At 37.8% G+C, this 18517-nt stretch overlaps 1 protein-coding gene across 2 annotated transcripts in view; it reads left to right on the forward strand.

Annotated features, from left to right (window-relative positions):
- The window catches only part of FGD4 (FYVE, RhoGEF and PH domain containing 4), a 222444-nt gene that overhangs the window by 78419 nt on the left and 125508 nt on the right, over window positions 1-18517 (forward strand). The window contains exon 1 of one of the 2 annotated variants that reach the window (XM_041735524.1): window positions 4305-4329. The exons of the other annotated variant lie outside the window; for it this stretch is intronic. Within the exon in view, the coding sequence (XP_041591458.1) occupies window positions 4320-4329 (10 nt within the window). The 5' untranslated portion in view covers window positions 4305-4319. Of the gene's footprint in view, window positions 1-4304; window positions 4330-18517 lie in introns of those variants that run through there. 2 annotated transcript variants of the gene reach the window in all.

Raw genomic sequence — 18517 nt, forward strand, 5'->3', positions numbered from 1 at the left:
ATGACAACATGATAGAAATAGAGAACAGAGTAGTGGCTTCCAGGGATTAGGGACAGTGAAGAGAAAAGTATTGATGTCTAGAAATGGGTAGCATGAGTGAGTTCTTACTGATGCTGGAATCCTTCAGTGTCATGACTGGTTGTGTTTACACAGGTCTATACAAGTGACAAAATGGCATAGAACTAAACACACACATTGTGCCAATGTCAATTTCCTGGTTTTGATATTGTACTATAGTTACATAATATGGTGTGATCAATCATTTGGGGAAACTGGACCTCTCTGTACTATTTTTGCAATTTCCTGAGTCTATAATTAATTCAGAATAAAAATTTTTTTAAAAAGACACCCGAGGGGACCCTTGGGTGGCTCAGTGTTTTAGCACCTGCCTTCGGCTGGCCAAATGGCATGATCCTGGAGTCCCGGGATCGAGTCCCACATCAGGCTCCCTGCTTGGAGCCTGCTTCTCCCTCTGCCTGTGTCTCTGCCTCTCTCTCTGTCTCTCATGAATAAATAAATAAAATCTTAAAAAAAAAAAAAAGACACCCAAACCTGAGACCTATGTCCATTAGCCACTAGTTCCTTTTAAAGTTTAGATTAACTAAAATAAAATGAATTTTAGTTCCCTGGTCACACAAGCCATGTTTCAAGTGCTCATGTGAATGCACAAATGGAAAATATTTTCATCACCATAGAAATTGAACTGACAGTGCCAGTTTAGACAAGCTCCTTAGCAGTGCTGATTGCCATATGTGTGGGTACCAACATATTTCTTAGAGAACTGTCTTAAATTTATAAATCAAAAGCTAATGGTCTGTACCAATAAAATTTAAATAGAAGAAATGGATTTAACGTGACACTTTTTGTTATACTTTTTGAGGCTGTCTTCCATATCTTTTTTTTTTTTGTCTTCCATATCTTAATAAGAAAAGGAAAAGAAACTTTCTTCATGTTCGAAATAGGAGTAAGTTTTTTTTTCCCTTATCTGCCAAGCAGTTATAGTTTCTTTCCATAATCGCAATACAGAATATATAGGAAATGAGCAAATTAGAGGGGAGGAACAAGTAGGGAAAAGAGATTGCCAAAAAAAGTATTTTGAATATCCCATACTTCGTTATTTTTTGTTTCTTAATGACCAGCTTACCAATGGTAGCTTTACCATTGCAGAGGAAGCGTGGTTTAGCAACCAGACCTTAGACCAGAATTATATTTCTGGCTCAAAGTGACCTTGAGCAAGTGACAATTGTGTACTCTTCTCATTCTCATAACCAACAAGCAACCTAAGCTAAATCAGCTATATTGCTGATTGCAGCTATGGGGGGAATATACAAAAGTAGGATCATTTGTCAAGCTATTGGCTTACAAGTAGATTAAATACAAAGTTTTGAGGAATCAAAAGGTCATGTGGAGTAGAAAGCAGAAGTTTACCAGGTATAAACAGTTTTAGGTTTTGAGTTTGGAGTTAAATACAAGAAAACTCAAGGTGAAAGTTTTTCTTCTCCCATCCAAGGTTAATAACTTTGAGAAAGCTTTGAGAGACAAAGCAGATATTTTGGATTTTAGAGACCAGGTTTTGAAGTTCCATAGTGCAGGGTTTGAATCACAGCTCTGCCACTTAGTCTCTGAGAAAGCTGCCAAACTTGAGTTCTTACTTTCACCGAAAATAAAATGGGAGCTATAATGATGCCTCTTTGTAAGGGTGGTCATGAGAAGGATACAGAGTATATAGCTATAGTTACTAATAATTTTATCAAGTCATGGAACAGACTGATGATGTTAGGAACAGATAAATAGCTTTGTTTATTTTCCTTTTCTAACAATTTTTAGCCCCATAACGTTTTGAGGATAGGGTCCTAATTTTAGCTTTGTAACAGATTGATTAATATCATGGTTTATAAAGCTATTCCCAAATGTAATTAATGTATATAGTAGTATGACTAAATTCTTAGATCACTTATTTGGAGCCAAGACAAATAAATCTGTTTTTATAAAATCTAGGAGCCTAAACTCTAAGTAGCAAACTGAAAAAAAAAAAAACCTCATAAATTAAAAAAAACTCATAAATTTATGAGAGAAATGTTATTTCAGTGTAATTTTTGCAACCCATTTCTGCAACCATAGCCACATAGTATCTGAATGAACAGTGATGAAGAGGCTTAATTATAAAGACAAAAATCTACAATGTACAGAGTCACGTTAGAAAATATTTTATTATGAATTTTCTTTGCTTACTACACTGCATAAAACAGTGAAAAAGAGGTCAAGATTGTGAGCCAACATGCTCATTAAGGTCCTTCTGGTCCTAGTACTCTGTAGCGGAGGAGGACAGTTGCAGTTTTAGCTAATGGTTTACTGGCATGTGATCAGTTTGAAGGGAACCAAAAATGCTGACATCCTCATCTGACTTCATCACTGAAGCCTGAGTACATATAGCAGCACTTCCTGTGTAAAACTTACCCTGACTCTGCCGAGGACACCCCAGCCCTCAGCTGATGTGGGTTGGAGTGGTAGCTTGGATTGGTGAAGCCCTCAGTTAGGTGGATACCTCCGCACTATGTGAACATGCCATGACTGTTTACTATACCTTTCACTTCATAGAGTTCAGCTTTCAAAGTTGATAATAACATTCATCAATAGCAAGAAATTGTTGCAGGTGGATTACTAGCTCTTAAAATCACCACTCCTTGAAAATCTTATACAAAATAACAGCATGTTTAAGAACTAATTTAGAAATATAATGCTATGGCAATGTCCACAATAGCCAAACTGTGGAAGGAACCTCGGTGTCCATCAAAAGATGAATGAATAAAGAAGATGTGGTTTATGTATACAATGGAATATTACTCAGCCATTAGAAACAACAAATACCCACCATTTGCTTCAGCGTGGATGGAACTGGAGGGTATTATGCTGAGTGAAGTCAGTCAATCAGAGAAGGACAAATATTATATGGTCTCATTCATTTGGGGAATATAAAAAATAGTGAAAGGGAATAAAGGGGAAAGGAGAGAAAATGAGTGGGAAATATCAGAAAGGGAGACAGAACATGAGAGACTCCTAACTCTGGAAAACGAACTAGGGGTGGTGGAAGGGGAGGTGGGCCGGGGGTGGGGGTGACTGGGTGAAGGGCACTGAGGGGGACACTTGATGGGATGAGCACTGGGTGTTATTCTATATGTTGGCAAATTGAACACCAATAAAATATAAATTTATAAAAAATATGCTATGGAAATTATACTGAAAAAAATCTGTCGGAAGATCTGGAATGTATATACCTTGTCTTCCATATATACTAATATATGTATGGCCTGTTTTCTCATCCATACAATGGGAGGATTTCTAAATTTCTAAGACTTTATGCTTTTAGTGAGTTTCTCCAAGTAGCTCCCTCCATACTTCCACTGGTTGATTCATAAGCTACATTAAATGGGTTTTCTATCCATCAAAATTTCCTGAAGTATTGTCAAGTTCTTTAAGGTAATGTACTATTTGTCATTCAGAAACATAGTAATTTGAAGAAGTAATATAGCAAAAGTGAACTGAGTCTCAGTATTAGAGTTTGATTCTGACAACATCTAAATATCACATGAAAGTTAGCCTTTGGATTATTATGTAAATGCTGAGTCCACGTGATGATAAACCATTAGGTGCTTTGAAAAGTCTGTGACTAAAGCATTAACTTTAATCAGTAATTTTCTTTGATAAGCATGGCAAGGATGAGAAATTTGCTCATTGGTACCTTTCCTCCTTTAAAATCCTGATGTATTTATAAAGTTATTTGGCATTGTTAGGTAACCTAAGAAGGAAATAGAAGGTCCTTTTGCTTGGGAGACAGAAAGTGTAAACACTATTTCACTGCATTTCGCTATTTAACATTTCTTATGACTATCTGGTCATATATGGTGCAAAAAATCATAAAACCCTTTAAAACCTATTTTTAAAAGATAGTTTGTTATAAATCTGAAGGCTGTAATTATAGTAAAATCACATGCAACTGACCCCATCCTTCCTATTCCACCCGAGTATTAGAGCTTTCTCACTGCATTTTGAAATACCTTCATGGAATTTTGAAATGCTGTGCTTGCGTAGATCTTTGAGGCTCCATCAGTTCTAGAAGAGTTACAAAACCTAGCTCTGCACTTCCCATTAGTTACTCACCATGTCCGACAGAGATGTATGCGTGTCTGGTGTCTAAGTGCAGACTTGTAGGTTTTACCCATAAGTCAGAGATCCAAATAATTCCTCCACAAGCAGGAAATAAGTATGATTAATCAGAAGAGTAAAAGGCACTGCTGGATGTTGTTGGAAAGAAATCCTCTATGGGGGGCTGTGAGTATTGTTATTTTTGCAATTTCTATTTCTGAAATATCTCAGGTTAAGGACATTTGAAACTTGTGACTATACAAAGTATATGGGCAGATGAAGTAACTGCCACCTGTCTTTTTGATTACTACTAAATGATAAGTGATTTCTATCACTACTGAAATTATCATGGCTCTTGTTTAGAATGATTTCATGGTGTGGTTTTATTTTTTTTAATTTTTTATTTTTTAAAAGATTTTATTTATTTATTCATGACAGAGAGAGAGAGAGAGAGGCAGAGACACAGGCAGAGGGAGAAGCAGGCCCTATGGAGGGAGCCCAATGAGGGACTCGATCCCAGGATTCCAGGATCATGCCCTGGGCTGAAGGCGGCGCTAAACCGCAGGGCCACCCGGTTGCCCATTGTGGTGTGGTTTTGGGATGAAGGTGTACTTTTTCTTTTTTTTATGGTCCATGTATGATACCTTGAGGTAATGGCTTTCTCCCTGGGATTCATAGCAAGCACAGCAGTGTTCTCTGAGAATGGTGAACATGAGCTGTGCTTTTAGTGAAACTGTGGACCTTTCTTATCAGACTTTTTATTATAACCTCTTACCATCTACTTCTAATTTACATTTCTTTCTTTTTTCTGTTTCTGATACATAAAAGCTATACTCTAATCAATTTCTTAGAACTTGTTTGTATACTTAATATTCTCTTAGTCATCAGTTATTTGGGGATAAAATTCCCTCTACTTTTAAAACATTAGCAAGATACATTGGTAATGGGCAGCGTAAAGATTTCTTGAAATTACATACTAGAATCTGAAGTCTAGTTGACTAGACCTCTATCATTGTGGCTATAATGTTCTCATGGTCTTCTGTATTTAACTGTAAAGCCTACTGAATGTCTTTATTCAGAAAAACAATTTTAAACAGATTTTTCTTGATTAGTAAGGGGAAAGAAAATAAACATCAAGGTGTAACTAACATTTTGATTATATTTCCTCTTTGTTGAGATCCTATTTTATGTGGATTTTTTTTATCATGCTTCTCCTCTTCCGCATAGCATTAAATTTTTTCTTGTTACTAAAAATTCTTAGTGAAAATTCAATAGCTATATGATTCTGTTAAACAATAGTACTTTAATTTAGTTAACATGTCCTCTATTATTGGATATTTACATTTTTTCAAGATTTTGGATTAAAAATAACTATGAGAACACTATTATTTTAAAGACTATCTTGCAAAGTACCTGGGAAGGGGGAAAATCCCATTGTACTTATATTCTTGACTTATCATATAGCCTGATCTTAGAATTTTAAGGACAAACATTGAATTAGGATTTTAAACAAATGGGTGCTATATTGGTTTAGATTTATGGATCTCACATTTTTTAAAACTTTTGCTTCTGTGTGGCAGATAGCCTATGTGCTAGCTTTTCAAATGTGGATAAAATTGCTTTCCTTAGACAAACTGGAGTGGAATCTGTAGAACTTTAGGAAATAAATGGATCATTGAAGAAAACTGAAAGAGGACTTCCCTAACTAAGATTGGTTCTTCTATGCACAACCTCATGTGAATGGAAAACTAGATCCATGCAACAAAATAAATCAAGCACGTGCTGTGAAAATTTAGTGTTTGCAAAACACAGATTCACAAGGCTTTGGCCAAAGTTTTTCTTTGTTTCATTAAGTTAAAAATGGCCTAGGACTCTCCCAGAAATTCAACCATTAAAGAAAGAAAAAGTTGCTTTTTCTTCATTCCTATTGTATAGAGCCCCTGTGTTGCTGACTTGCACCAAGGTGGAGACTGACCTTTCTTATGGATTAAATGGAACTGAGTTTAGAGTACTTTGAATTATTCATATTCTTAAGTGTATCTTATTTTTTAAATAAGATAGGCCAAGGGATGCCTGGATGGCTCAGTGGTTGAGTGTCTGCCTTCGGTTCAGGGTGTGATCCCAGGGTTCTGGGATCAAGACCTGCATCAGGCTTCTCCCTCTGCCTATGTCTCTGCCTCTTTCTGTGTGTCTCTCATGAATAAATGAATAAAATTATAAAAAAATAAGAATAAAATGTGATAGGCCTGATAAGTGTTAATAGAATAGAACTAGCTAGAGTAATAGGTGTATACAGTCAAAATACGAAATATTGGAGCCTTACTCTTCAAAGAACTATTTTGGATCAGAGAACTTGATTTCAAGATTTCAGGAGATTTATTTTTTTTTCTTTGCCCTGCCTCTGCCTTCCCCTTACTAGTTTAGATGGCAATATAAGTTAATATCCTGACTTTCCTTTATAAATGAATAAAAATTTTAATGAATGTGTATTATACTTAGTCATTTCTCCTAATATTTATTGTAACTTTAAAATTTAGGATCCGTTGCTACTAAATACCAGATCTTACACACACACACACATTTTACATTAAAAAGAAGCCAAAGTAAGGGACGCCTGGGTGGCTCAGTGGTTGAGCATCTGTCTTTGGCTTAGGTCGTGATCCTGGAGTCCTGAGATCCAGTCCTGCATTAGGCTCCCTACGGGGAGCCTGCTTCTCCCTCTGCCTGTATCTCTGTCTCTTTCTCTGTGTCTCTCATGAATAAATAAATATAATCTTTAAAAAATAATTTAAAAAAAAATAATAAATAAAAAATTATAAAAAAGTCAAAGTGAGATTTATTGTTTTATTCTTCAATGACAGGTATGAATAGATTTATTTTTAAGACTAAAGGAGGCTCAGAATTAGGCCAAAAACCATGGTAGGACTAAGAGATGTTTGTCCCTATTTTCATTCTTTTGTTTTTCAGGCATCCTAACCTGAATATGCTTCTCTTCAGAGTATGCATAGTGTTTTAAGGATCAACTTTGTAACTGAACCAGTTAGACTCCTGACCAGTTTATGCACTTGTTGGCATTTCTCCTGCCTATTTGTTTGATCTTTCCAACTCATTTGATCCTCTGGCATTAGAGCTGACAGCTGCAATTGCATATGGGTTCGTAAAGTAGCTGAGTAATAAAATGCCATGACCTGGTTCCTGTATAGTTTCACCGATGACTGAACTGGCAACTTAGAAATGCTACAGATTGCTTTGTTAGGTCAGGTGGAACATTATCTTCACAGAGAGTTTATGTATAAAAAAAGACTGGTATTGATCCTGAGTGATAGAAGTTCCAGCTCCTAAATCCTAGTCTTACTGTTTACTGAGCACCTATTAGACATAGTGCTTTGTGTTATATGCATATTACTTCTTGTCCTTAGAATAATCTTGTAAGAGAGGTGACATGACCCTATTTTTCAGATGGAGAAAGCAGATTTTTGGGGTTATATACTCATATCTATATATTTAGTATTAGATGGTAAATAGCAGAACTGAAACTCATGTCCAAGATCATTCATTTCCAAAGCTTGTGGCCAATCCATTATGCACTGTAGCAGTGATTTTGTTCATTGTGAATAGTAATTTATTTCCATGTTGCCATTGATGGACATTGGCCATTATTGCTGAAAGGTGCTATGGACATTTTGTACATGTCTTTGGTGGAATTATTAGGCCATAGGGTATGCATTTGTTCAGCTTTAGTAGGTATTAGCCTAAAAGTTTTCTTTTAGGTGTAGTGTGTGAAAATTCTAGTTATTTCATTTCCTTGCCAATACTTTCTGCTAGTTTTAAAAAATTTTAGCTATGTGGCAGGTGTCTAGCGGTGTTACTTTGTGATTTTAATTTACATATCTGATGAGTAATGATTTTTATGTGCTTACTGGGAATCTTCTTTTGTAAAGTTCCCAATCAAGACTTTTGCCCATTAAAAAAAATCAGGTTGTCTTTTTTGTCTCAGTTTTTTATGTATTCTGGATACTAGTTCTTTGAAGTAATGATTTGTTTTTCCTGTAATGCTTTCTTTTTATATTTAGTGGTATCCTTTCATGAACAATGTCCAATTTCAGTGTAATCCTTTAAAGTTAGGTCTCTGTGTTCTTTTTTAAAAACTTGCCTATCTCAAGGTGGTAAAGATGTTTTCATATAGTATTTCTAGAAACTTATTATTTATAATTTTTTTACCCTTAGGTCTATAATTAATCTAAAATTGGGATTTTGTAAAAGATGTGTAATAGGGGTCAAGATTTATTTTTAGTGCCACATGGATCTCATATGGATTTAGTACCATTTACTGAAAACATTGTTCTTTGCCCACTGTATCTCAGTGGCATTTTTGTTGTACAGTTTTAACTGAGAATTCTGACATTTCCAGAATCCAAACCATCTCAAATTCTTTTCGTTGTTTTCCTTAAATTGCCTCGTGTATGGACCATGTTTTCTATTTCATCATATCTCACCTAATATAGTGGTCTATACACATTGTAGGAAATAGTAGAATTTAACAGTCATGGAAAGGTTTTTATTAATGGAATGGCAGCCACTGGGGTATACATTACTGCAGGGAAAGGAAAAGGAAGTGGCTTTGCATTGCTGGGTGGGAGCAGTATATGTATTTTCGAGGCAAAGTCTTCATAGCTCCACTTTTCCCATAAATTTCTTTACACTGAAAATAATGGAGATTTGGATGATAGTTTTCACTGAATCAAAAGCAAGTATCAAAGGAATCATTCATTGAAGACTCAATTCTTTAGCTGTACTCTCTAATGGGTTCCATATGTGCTCAATAAACCTACATGTTCAGCATAATGGGGAACTTTTCCTCCCTCATTTGTTTTGTTTCATTGCTTTTTAATTTGATTTTTAAGTAAGCACTTCAAGCATTCCATTAAAGACTTTTGGTTCTGGCCATGATGGAATAATTGGGATTGGGATACTTTTCTGCCATAAAAAACTATAAAACTGGAAAAATATATGCAGCTTTATATGCTCATATTAGATTTTTTTTTTTTTGATAGTCATACAGAGAGAGAGAGAGAGAGGCAGAGACACAGGCAGAGGGAGAAGCAGGCTCCATGCACCGGGAGCCCGACGTGGGACTCGATCCCGGGTCTCCAGGATCGTGCCCTGGGCCAAAGGCAGGCGCCAAACCACTGCGCCACCCAGGGATCCCTATGCTCATATTAGAAAAGAAGTTTTAGAATCAGTGATCTGAGCTTCTATTTGAATAATTAGAAAATGAAATTAAAAAAAAAGAAAATGAAATTAAACTGAAGGTAAATAGAAGGAAAGGCATAATAGAAGTTTTAGAATCAGTGATCTGAGCTTCTATTTGAATAATTAGAAAATGAAATTAAACTGAAGGTAAATAGAAGGAAAGGCATAATAGACATAGAAGTGAAAAATATGCAATAGAGAACAGACAATAGAGAAAATGTTTACTTGAAATATAAGATTGATAAATGCCTGTTGAGACTGATCAAGAATGAAAAACTTCTAATATCAGGATTCTTACAAATATTAAAATGATAATGAGTGGTTATTATGAACAACTTAGATGTAATAGACAAATTTCTCTGAAGACAAACTGGCAGGGGTCAGGGGGGCACCTGGGTGGCTCAGTCAGTTGAGCAACTCTTGATTTCTATTCAGGTTATGATCTCAAGGTCCTGGGATTGAGCCCTGTATTGGGCTCTTTCCTCAGCAAGTAGTTTGCTTGAGATTCTCTTTCTCTCCGCTCCCTCCCCCCCCCCTTTTGCTCTCAGTCTCTCTCTAAAATAGATAGATCTTTTTTTAAAAAATGGAAATTAGAGGGGATCCCTGGGTAGCTCAGTGGTTTGGCACCTGCCTTCAGCCCAGGGCGTGATCCTGGAGTCCCGGGATCAAGCTCCTTGCGTGGAGCCTGCTTCTCCCTCTGCCTGTTTCTCTGTCTCTCATTCTCTCTCTCTCTCTCTGTCTCTCATGAATAAATGAATAAAATCTTTTTTAAAAAACGGAAATTAGAAGATACTTTTTTTTTTTTTTTTAAAGCAAAGACAAGCTAAGGAAACAAATTTTGAAGAAATAGAAATTTGAGTAGTCCTACAATCTACTAAGGAAATTGAATGGGCAATTGAAAATTTTCTACCAAAGAATGCCATGATTCTGCTGGACACAAGAACCACCGTGTTAGGCTGTGAGATCTATGAGGGCAAGGAATAACTTCCAAAGCTCTTTGTTATTTGCATGTGACATAACATTCTTGGTAAATATTTGTTAAATAGTATTGATTGTATAACATGGTACCAAGTAGAGAAGTTTCTTCCCTTGAGAAACCTAACAATTTTTTACCTTCTTTCTTTGGTAAGGAATTTTTGATCTTCTCGTTCATTTCAGAAAATGTATACACCCTACTGAAATGAGAGCACTTTAATTTCTCGTTTTTGCGAAACTATATGCAATTAGGCCTCCTTGGCTAAATATATAAATCATGGGGGGTATAAGTGTAGGCTTATATTGCTCCCTGACATGGTGCTTTAACATAAACCATAAATCTTGCAGTCTTATGAGTTAAACCAAAAGTAACATTGATCCTCTTCCTAGCAATGGCAATTAGGAATGTGACAGGGGAGGGGGGGAGGTGCAAGGACAATGTGTGTGTGTTTCCTGGCATTACAGTTCTGTTAACACTGTGTTAGTCATTTTTTAAAAAGACTTTATTTACTTATTTGGAGAATGAGGGAGAGGAACAGATGGGGAGAGAGAATCAATGAGGAGCCTCATGTGGGGCTCCATCTCATGACCCTGAGATCATGACCTGAGCAGAGATTAAGAGCTGGAGGCTTAACCTACTGAGCCACCCAGGTGCCCCTGTGTTGCCCATTTTTTTAAAATTTTATTTATTTATTCATGAGAGATACACACAGAAAGAGAGGCAGAGACACAGGCAGAGGGAGAAGCAGGCTCCATGCAGGGAGCCCCACGTGGGACTCGATCCTGGGTCTCTCGGATCATACCCTGGGCTGAAGGCAGGCACTAAACCGCTGAGCCACCCAGGGATCCTGTGTTGCCCATTTTTAAAGAAAGGATCAAATTGTAACACTCCAATTGCTGCTTAAAATTCATGAGTTTTGCCTCGCATAGGGCATTATTCAGCTAACATTTGAAAAATCCTCCAAAGCGAACAGCATTTAGGAGGCTATTAGAAACCTTATTAAAAAGTCAGATAGCAACTCTGCACAATAAACTAGCTTAACCTGCAGGAGAAAATGGTATATCAGCTGAAAATAAGTCTCCTTTGAGTCAGGTGACAACTCTTCTTCGGTGGAAAGTTTTGCTTATTTAAAGAAACTTGAAATGACTGTACTGATATTTATTGGACTGTCACAGAAATGATGTTCCTTAGCAGAACCAACCACTGTAATATGTTAAATAGCTTAATTACATATCAAAGTCACCTCTTTTTTAAAGATTTTATTTATTTATTTGAGAGAGGGCACAAGAGGGGTAGGGAGGAGAGAGAATCTCTGGCAGACTCCGCACTGAGCACAGAGCCCAATTGGGGGCTCAGTCCCACAACCCTGCGATCATGACCTGAGTGCAAATCAAGAGTTAGAGGCTTAACCAACTGAACCACTCAAGTGCCCCATAAAGTCACCTTTTAAACCCCATCAACATTGACATAATTGAGAAAAAAATGAAGCAAACTATTCTTTTGAAATTAGTTCATAAAATTTCTTAAAGAGCTCAATGTTTAGAAAAATCCCAATCCTGATATATATTATGCAAAAATTTTAAAGAAAATGCATCAAAATATTGATCATGATTATATCTACATTATTGCTTTATAGGTGATTTTAATTTTCCTTTATTTCTATAATTTCTTTGTAAAAACGTGTGCTTTTTAGTCATTAAGATATTTTTATTGTTTAGTAGAAACATTTGCAAAAGTTAACTAAGAGATTTTCTCAGAGTGAGTAGCTGTACTTCAGGGGAGGAGGGGTTGCCTGGCTCAGTCATAAAGCAGGCAACACTTTTTTGAAAAAGATTTTATTTATTTATTTATTTGACAGAGAGAGAGAAAGAGAGAGAGAGCGCACGTGCATGGGCAGAGAGAGGGAAAAGGAAAGGGAGAAGCAGACTCTCTCCATTGAGCAGGGAGCCGGATGACGCAGGGCCCCATCCTAGGACCCAGGGATCATGATCTGAGCTGAAGGCAGAAGTTTAACAAACTGAGCTACCCAGGCACCCTGAGCGTGTGCCTTTTGATCTCAAGGTCTTGAGTTCAAGCCTCATATTGGGTATGAGCCTACTTTAAAAAATAGTTGTACTTCCTATTGCAATATACTTATAAGTAGGTTAACATAGTATATATCTGAAATTGCTGTGTAGTAAGTAAAGATAAAGCAGGGTATATAATACACTGTTTATGTAAAAATAAGGCATTTGTGATGTATACGTCTATATAGGTATATGAATGTGTAGGCAAGAGTTTGGAACAAATACTCCCAAGATCTTAATCAGTGGTTATCCCCCGGTAGTAGGAGTAAGCCGCTTAATTGCCTTTTGCTTATTTCTCTTATAATCTTTTTATTTATTAATACTTTTGGAACAGACATTCATTACTAGTTCATAAAGTTTGTTAAAATGCAAGCATAAAACTGCTGCTGCCCTAAGCACAGGTAGCCCTGCTCTCCAGTGACAAGGCAGTGAAGGTGGAGACCTATGAAGAGAATATAACTGGATGCCTATGAACTAACCAACTGTTTTAGACTCCCACGTTGGCTGCCTCTACTGTTTTCAAGAGGAAAACCCCATAGTGTGGTAACACTGGAATGGTGTTAGGGTTTAGAAGGCTGCCAGGTTTAGGTCGTGAGGTAAAGTCTGGGTCCTAGCCAGAGAGAATGGAGATCTGGTATCAAAGTCGCCAGGCACTGTCCAGCCACCCTGTAGGAGAGCAAAGAAATAGGAAAGTGCCAAAGGAAAGTTAAAAAACATTTCACTTGATTTACAGTTTTGCTAAGGCAGATATCTCTTTTTTGCCTTTCCCTCAGAAAGCATCTAGAATATTTGTGACCTCTGTAGGATCCCATATTATCTCCTGGGCTACCAAGCTTCTTCCCTTTGAGCCCTACACTCTTGTCATAGAGAAAGTGTGGTGTCCTGATGAGTCAAGTTCATTAGTCCTAGACACAGGCTTCCTGCCTGCTTGTTCAAGACTTGCGAACATACTTGCTGCTTGACTTGCTTCAGAAACTTGTCACTTCCACTCGCATTCGCTCAGATGTGTCGGTGACCTGGCTCCATGGTCACTTCCCGCGGAGGTTACAGTGGTGTAGCCCGTGTTTACATTGTCTTCATTCATTCCCTACCATTTTTTTCTTTTTATTAGTTCTTTCAACAGATTTAATGAGCACCTACTTTGGGCCAGACATTGGGGATTCCTTAGTAAACAAGACAAAGCTCCCTTATTCATGGAGCCCACCTTCTAGGGTGGGAGCCAGAAAATAAGTGGAAAGAACAACATTTAATGTTGGGCAGTGATAAGTGCCATTAAATAACAAAGACCAAAGTGCTAGGATAGGAGGAAAGTCAAAAAAGATGGGGTTGTGAGGAAGCTAAGAGTCACCTGAAGAAGTGGCACCTAAGTGCAGACTTTTTAAGTATATATTGAAGCAAGAGAAAAATCTGTAGAAATGTTCTAGGCAGAGGGAACTGCAAGTGCCGAAGACCTGAAACAGGGGTGAGGTTTGGCACCAGAGCTTGGTAGGGAAGTGTTTAAATTCCTCTACAACTGTTCCCCAGACTAGCTTATGAGGGCTGGGAAGATCTTTACTTTGACCCACCTCCAGCTATATGCTCAGTACAATATCATTTTCCTTGTTCTCTTACAGCTAGAGATTAAAAGCTTCTAATCTAAAAAAAAAAAAAAAAAAAAAAGCTTCTAATCTGTCAGTGGAGTTCCATGTTTGAACTGATAACTACATATTTTGCCAATGAATTGCTGTGTAATATCTAAACATTTACTCGTGATGTGTTTTGTGAATGTTTAGTCATTGAACATTTATTGATCTTACCTGATTACTTACACGTGACCGAGGAGGGAGAAGATAGAGAAGGAGTGGCTGGAGAAAGTCTTAGAGAACCAGGAGAGTTGATTGGGAGGCGGCACAAGAGGAAGGAATGTCAAAGGAGCACAAGGTCAGCAGAGTCAGAGGCCCCCCGGGGAAATCCAGGGATACAGGAACTGCAGTGAACTGTGGGTTTGGCAACTGGAATGTCCCTGTCCCTGCTAGTCTATGGGAGCAGTGTCAGGTGCGTGTTGGTCAGACAGGTGAGCTGAGGAGGTGGAGGCAGTGATCATATAGTTCCCACCTTGGGAGAAGTATGAATGAGAAAGGAGGGAACAAGATTAGAGAGCTTGACAAGAATATGAATGGAGCAAAGAGGGGTTTTGTTTTTTTACCTTAAAGGAAACTTCAGTGTTTTATTTTTTATTTATTTATTTATTTTCCATGACAGGAAGTCATCCTTTGCTATTCTTGGCTCACAAAGTAAACAGTTGTTTGTGCATGTGTGTGGCCCTTCACCACACTTTTAAACATGTTTGAGACTTCTTACAGCTGTATAGTTTTCCAGGTATTCAAAGAGAGTTCACCTATGTGATCTTGATCTTCTTGAGAGGAAGGTACCAAATATTACGCCTGTTTCTTAGATGCAAGTCACAAAGCTCAGGTTGTAGCTCAGAAGTCACCCCACTAATACATTTTGGGGGCAAGAAATTTTATCAGTATATCCCATCCTGCCCAGAGTTTAGTAGTCTATATTCACAGCATTCACTAACCATGATTTGCCCCTCTCTTCAACCGGTTATTCTCTGGTTACCTCAGAAAAGAACCCAGGGCATTTAGATACAATTTACAGTGCAGATGAAGAAGCTTTTCAGAATACACCATTATGTCCCTCTTGCCACACACCATTCTTGCCCACGTGTGCATCCTCATATACAGTGCCCCCCCCCATACACACACCCTCCTGCCACATACAGAACAAACATACACCTTCAAATGTTCACAACTGAGTATACCTCAGTCCTAGTCTTAAAAGTTCTTGCTCACAAAGCCTGGCTACTCTCTTCAATACTTTCCTCTATCTGGGGTTTGGACCTAGGGTAAAAAGATAAAGTTAGGTTGAGAGAATTGATTTTATATAAGACCAGATGAGAGGCCGTAAATAAATTCCCAGGTTTTAACAGTAAGGGTTCAGTTGATTGTTATTTTTCTTTCTTAACAAAGGAAACCCATTACCACTTAAATTCAACAGTTTTTATAAATTTGATCTAAAGTATTAGTGGTTTACATGCATTGGTCCTTCAGGATATTTATTTTTTTTATTTTTTTTTATTTTTTTTTTATTATTATTTATTTACGATAGTCACAGAGAGAGAGAGAGAGAGAGAGAGGGAGGCAGAGACACAGGCAGAGGGAGAAGCAGGCTCCATGCACCAGGAGCCCGATGTGGGATTCGATCCCGGGTCTCCAGGATCGCGCCCTGGGCCAAAGGCAGGCGCCAAACCGCTGCGCCACCCAGGGATCCCAGGATATTTATTTTTTGAGCTATAAGGATTAACTGTTGAGCATTGAGTTTTATGAGCACAAAACCTGGGTTGTCATTTTCACTCTGGCCTAATCTCAGCCTCTTAAAATAAAAAATATGTTCATAATGTTGATATTTTAATAATTTTTATGGAATGACATTGTGTGTATTATCTTTGCTGCTTACCTAGTCCCATACCTCTGTCACTGTTTTATCTTGTTAGCACCTTACCTGCCCCCACCCCTGCACCAGAGGTAAAAGTCTTTGCTTCTTAAAGATACTAAAGCCTCCTCCAGAGGACCCATTGTCTCCTTTTTCTTGTTTATAGAGTTTAGGTTGAGACTTAGCAAATTGCAGAAGCCCAGCATCATGTTTACATGACATTCTTTGTTCTTACCCTGTTTTCTACTTGTTGCACTCTCTTATACATTTAACTTAAATATATTTACTAACTAATTAATGTAATTAATACATTAGCAGAGATGTTTATTAAGTTATATATATATATGTATTCCTTGTAAAGAGTCTTCAACTTTCATATATTTTTGGAATTTTCCTTTTTTTAAAACTTTTTTTAAAGATTTATTTATTTGACAGAGAAAGAGCACAAGCAGGGAGAGTGGCAGGCAGGGAGAGCGGGAGAGGGCTCTATACCAGGACTCTATGATCATGACCTGAGCCAAAGGCAGATGCGTAACCCACTGAGCAACCAGGCACCCCTGGAATTTTTTTAAAGAAATAAGAATTTAAAACATTTAGGTCCAAATGAGTAACTTCTCTTAAAAATGTGAGTACAAATGAAGAATGTGGAGAGCAACAGGCTAGGACACAGATGCTTGTATAATTTCCTCCCACCTTTGTTTTAGAGTTAATGTTAAGGATTTGGAAGGAGAGGGAATATTACCCTAAGGAAGACAGCAACAAATAATCTAATGATGTGAAAAATTGGATCCCATTATTCTCATTGGACTATGACATTATTCTTCTGACTTTAATTAAAATACCCCTGGGAGGTGCTTGGCTGGCTCAGTCGGTAGAGCATGTAACTCTAGATCTCAGGGTTGTCAGTTCAAGCCCCAGGTTGGGTGTGGAGCCTACTTAAAAAAAAAAAAATCACTGAGGGATTGTTAGACCTGAGTCTACTTGATGGTTGGTCTTTCATGAAAAATGGCTATTATATGAGACCCCACCCACCCCCACCCCCGACATAGACTTTGCCTCCTTAACATTGTTTTCTTTATAATATGGTACCTGGGCAGGTTCCCAGAAAGTAGTCTGAAATGCTAACCACAATGGAGGAATGATGGGCAATTAAAAAAAAAAAAATTGCTTCCGGGGCACCTGGGTGGCTCTGACAGTTATCTGGCTTTAGCTCAGGCTGTGATCTCAGGGTCCTGGGATCGGAGCCCCATGTCAGACTCCCTGCTCAGCGGGGAATCTGCTTCTCCCTCTCCCTCCCCTTCTTCCCTCCCTCCCTCCCTCTCTCAATTTAATCTCTCTCAAATAAATAAATCCTTAAAAAATTTTTTTTAATTGCTTCCATCAAATCAGGCTAGACTTGTTACTGTATCATTTTAACCCCTTGAAAACTGGGCAAAAAATTTCCACTTACTTCACTGCTTTCTTTTGCTTGTAAAGTACTTTTTACCCTGCAGATACATTTTTTGTTCTAAATCATACTTTTAAAACTAATTACAAAGAAAAATCAAATTAAACACCTTATAGAATGTTAAGTAAGAATACAAAATTCTCGGTAACACACTACAAAAATCTGAGAAAATACCACCTTTTTACAATGTGTTTTGTGTTTTGGTATCTGTGCCTGATTAGCAGTGTTGTTTAATCTGGTGCTTGTTAGATGGACATTATAAATTTAATCTCTATTCAGGATAGATGATTTGAATCTGTTTCATTGTCAGACTCCACCCTGACAATATCCAGTCACTTCATACAAACCAATTGTCCAGGAGTTTTTCCAAGAGTAGAAAGAGCACAGAAGGAGCGGTGCTGGTGACAAGATCACTTAAAGTATATCCTACATGGGATGTATTTGCCGTCTCACATTTAAACCTTTTATCATAGCACACCTAAATTTTAGTATGGGTTTCCTTCTGGAAAATAAATAATTTTCCTGGCTGCCCTAGCCCTTTCTCCTTTTCCTCTGAAGCCAGTAAAAATGAGGAAGAACCTTCCTTCCTCTAACATTCATTCTTACTGTTTTAGAATGGAAGGGAACTTCAGAGATGATCTAACTTAGCTCCCTCATTTTGTGGCTGAAGCACACAGGATGGAGAGGCCAAAATGGCCTGCCCATGTCATACCAGTAGCTAATCAGAAAGTCCAGGCTTCTGAATTTCTAATTAGGGAGGGAGTCTTTCTGTCATCGGGCACTACAAAATCTAAGAGCTTAGGGATGCCTGGGTGGCTTAGCAGTTGAGCTCCTGCCTTTGGCTCAGGGTGTAATCCTGGAGTCCCGGGATCGAGTCCCGCATCGGGCTCCCTACATGGAGCCTGCTTCTCTCTCTGCCTGTGTCTCTGCCTCTCTCTCTGTGTCTCTCATGAATAAGTAAAAACAAAATTAAAAAAAAAAAATCTAAGAGCTTAAAAACATCATGCCAAAAGATGTGCCTATGCCTAGGTGCTCTGGGGCATAACTACAGCTCACCTGCTCCCTGCAGGGTATTTTAAAATTTCAAGAGAAACGCAGTGACATCTGTCAAACACTGTACGAACTGTTAGCACTAGGCGGTTCTGTCTGAGTATT

Source organism: Vulpes lagopus, chromosome 21 (assembly GCF_018345385.1).
Source record: "Vulpes lagopus strain Blue_001 chromosome 21, ASM1834538v1, whole genome shotgun sequence".
NCBI lineage: Eukaryota > Metazoa > Chordata > Mammalia > Carnivora > Canidae > Vulpes > Vulpes lagopus.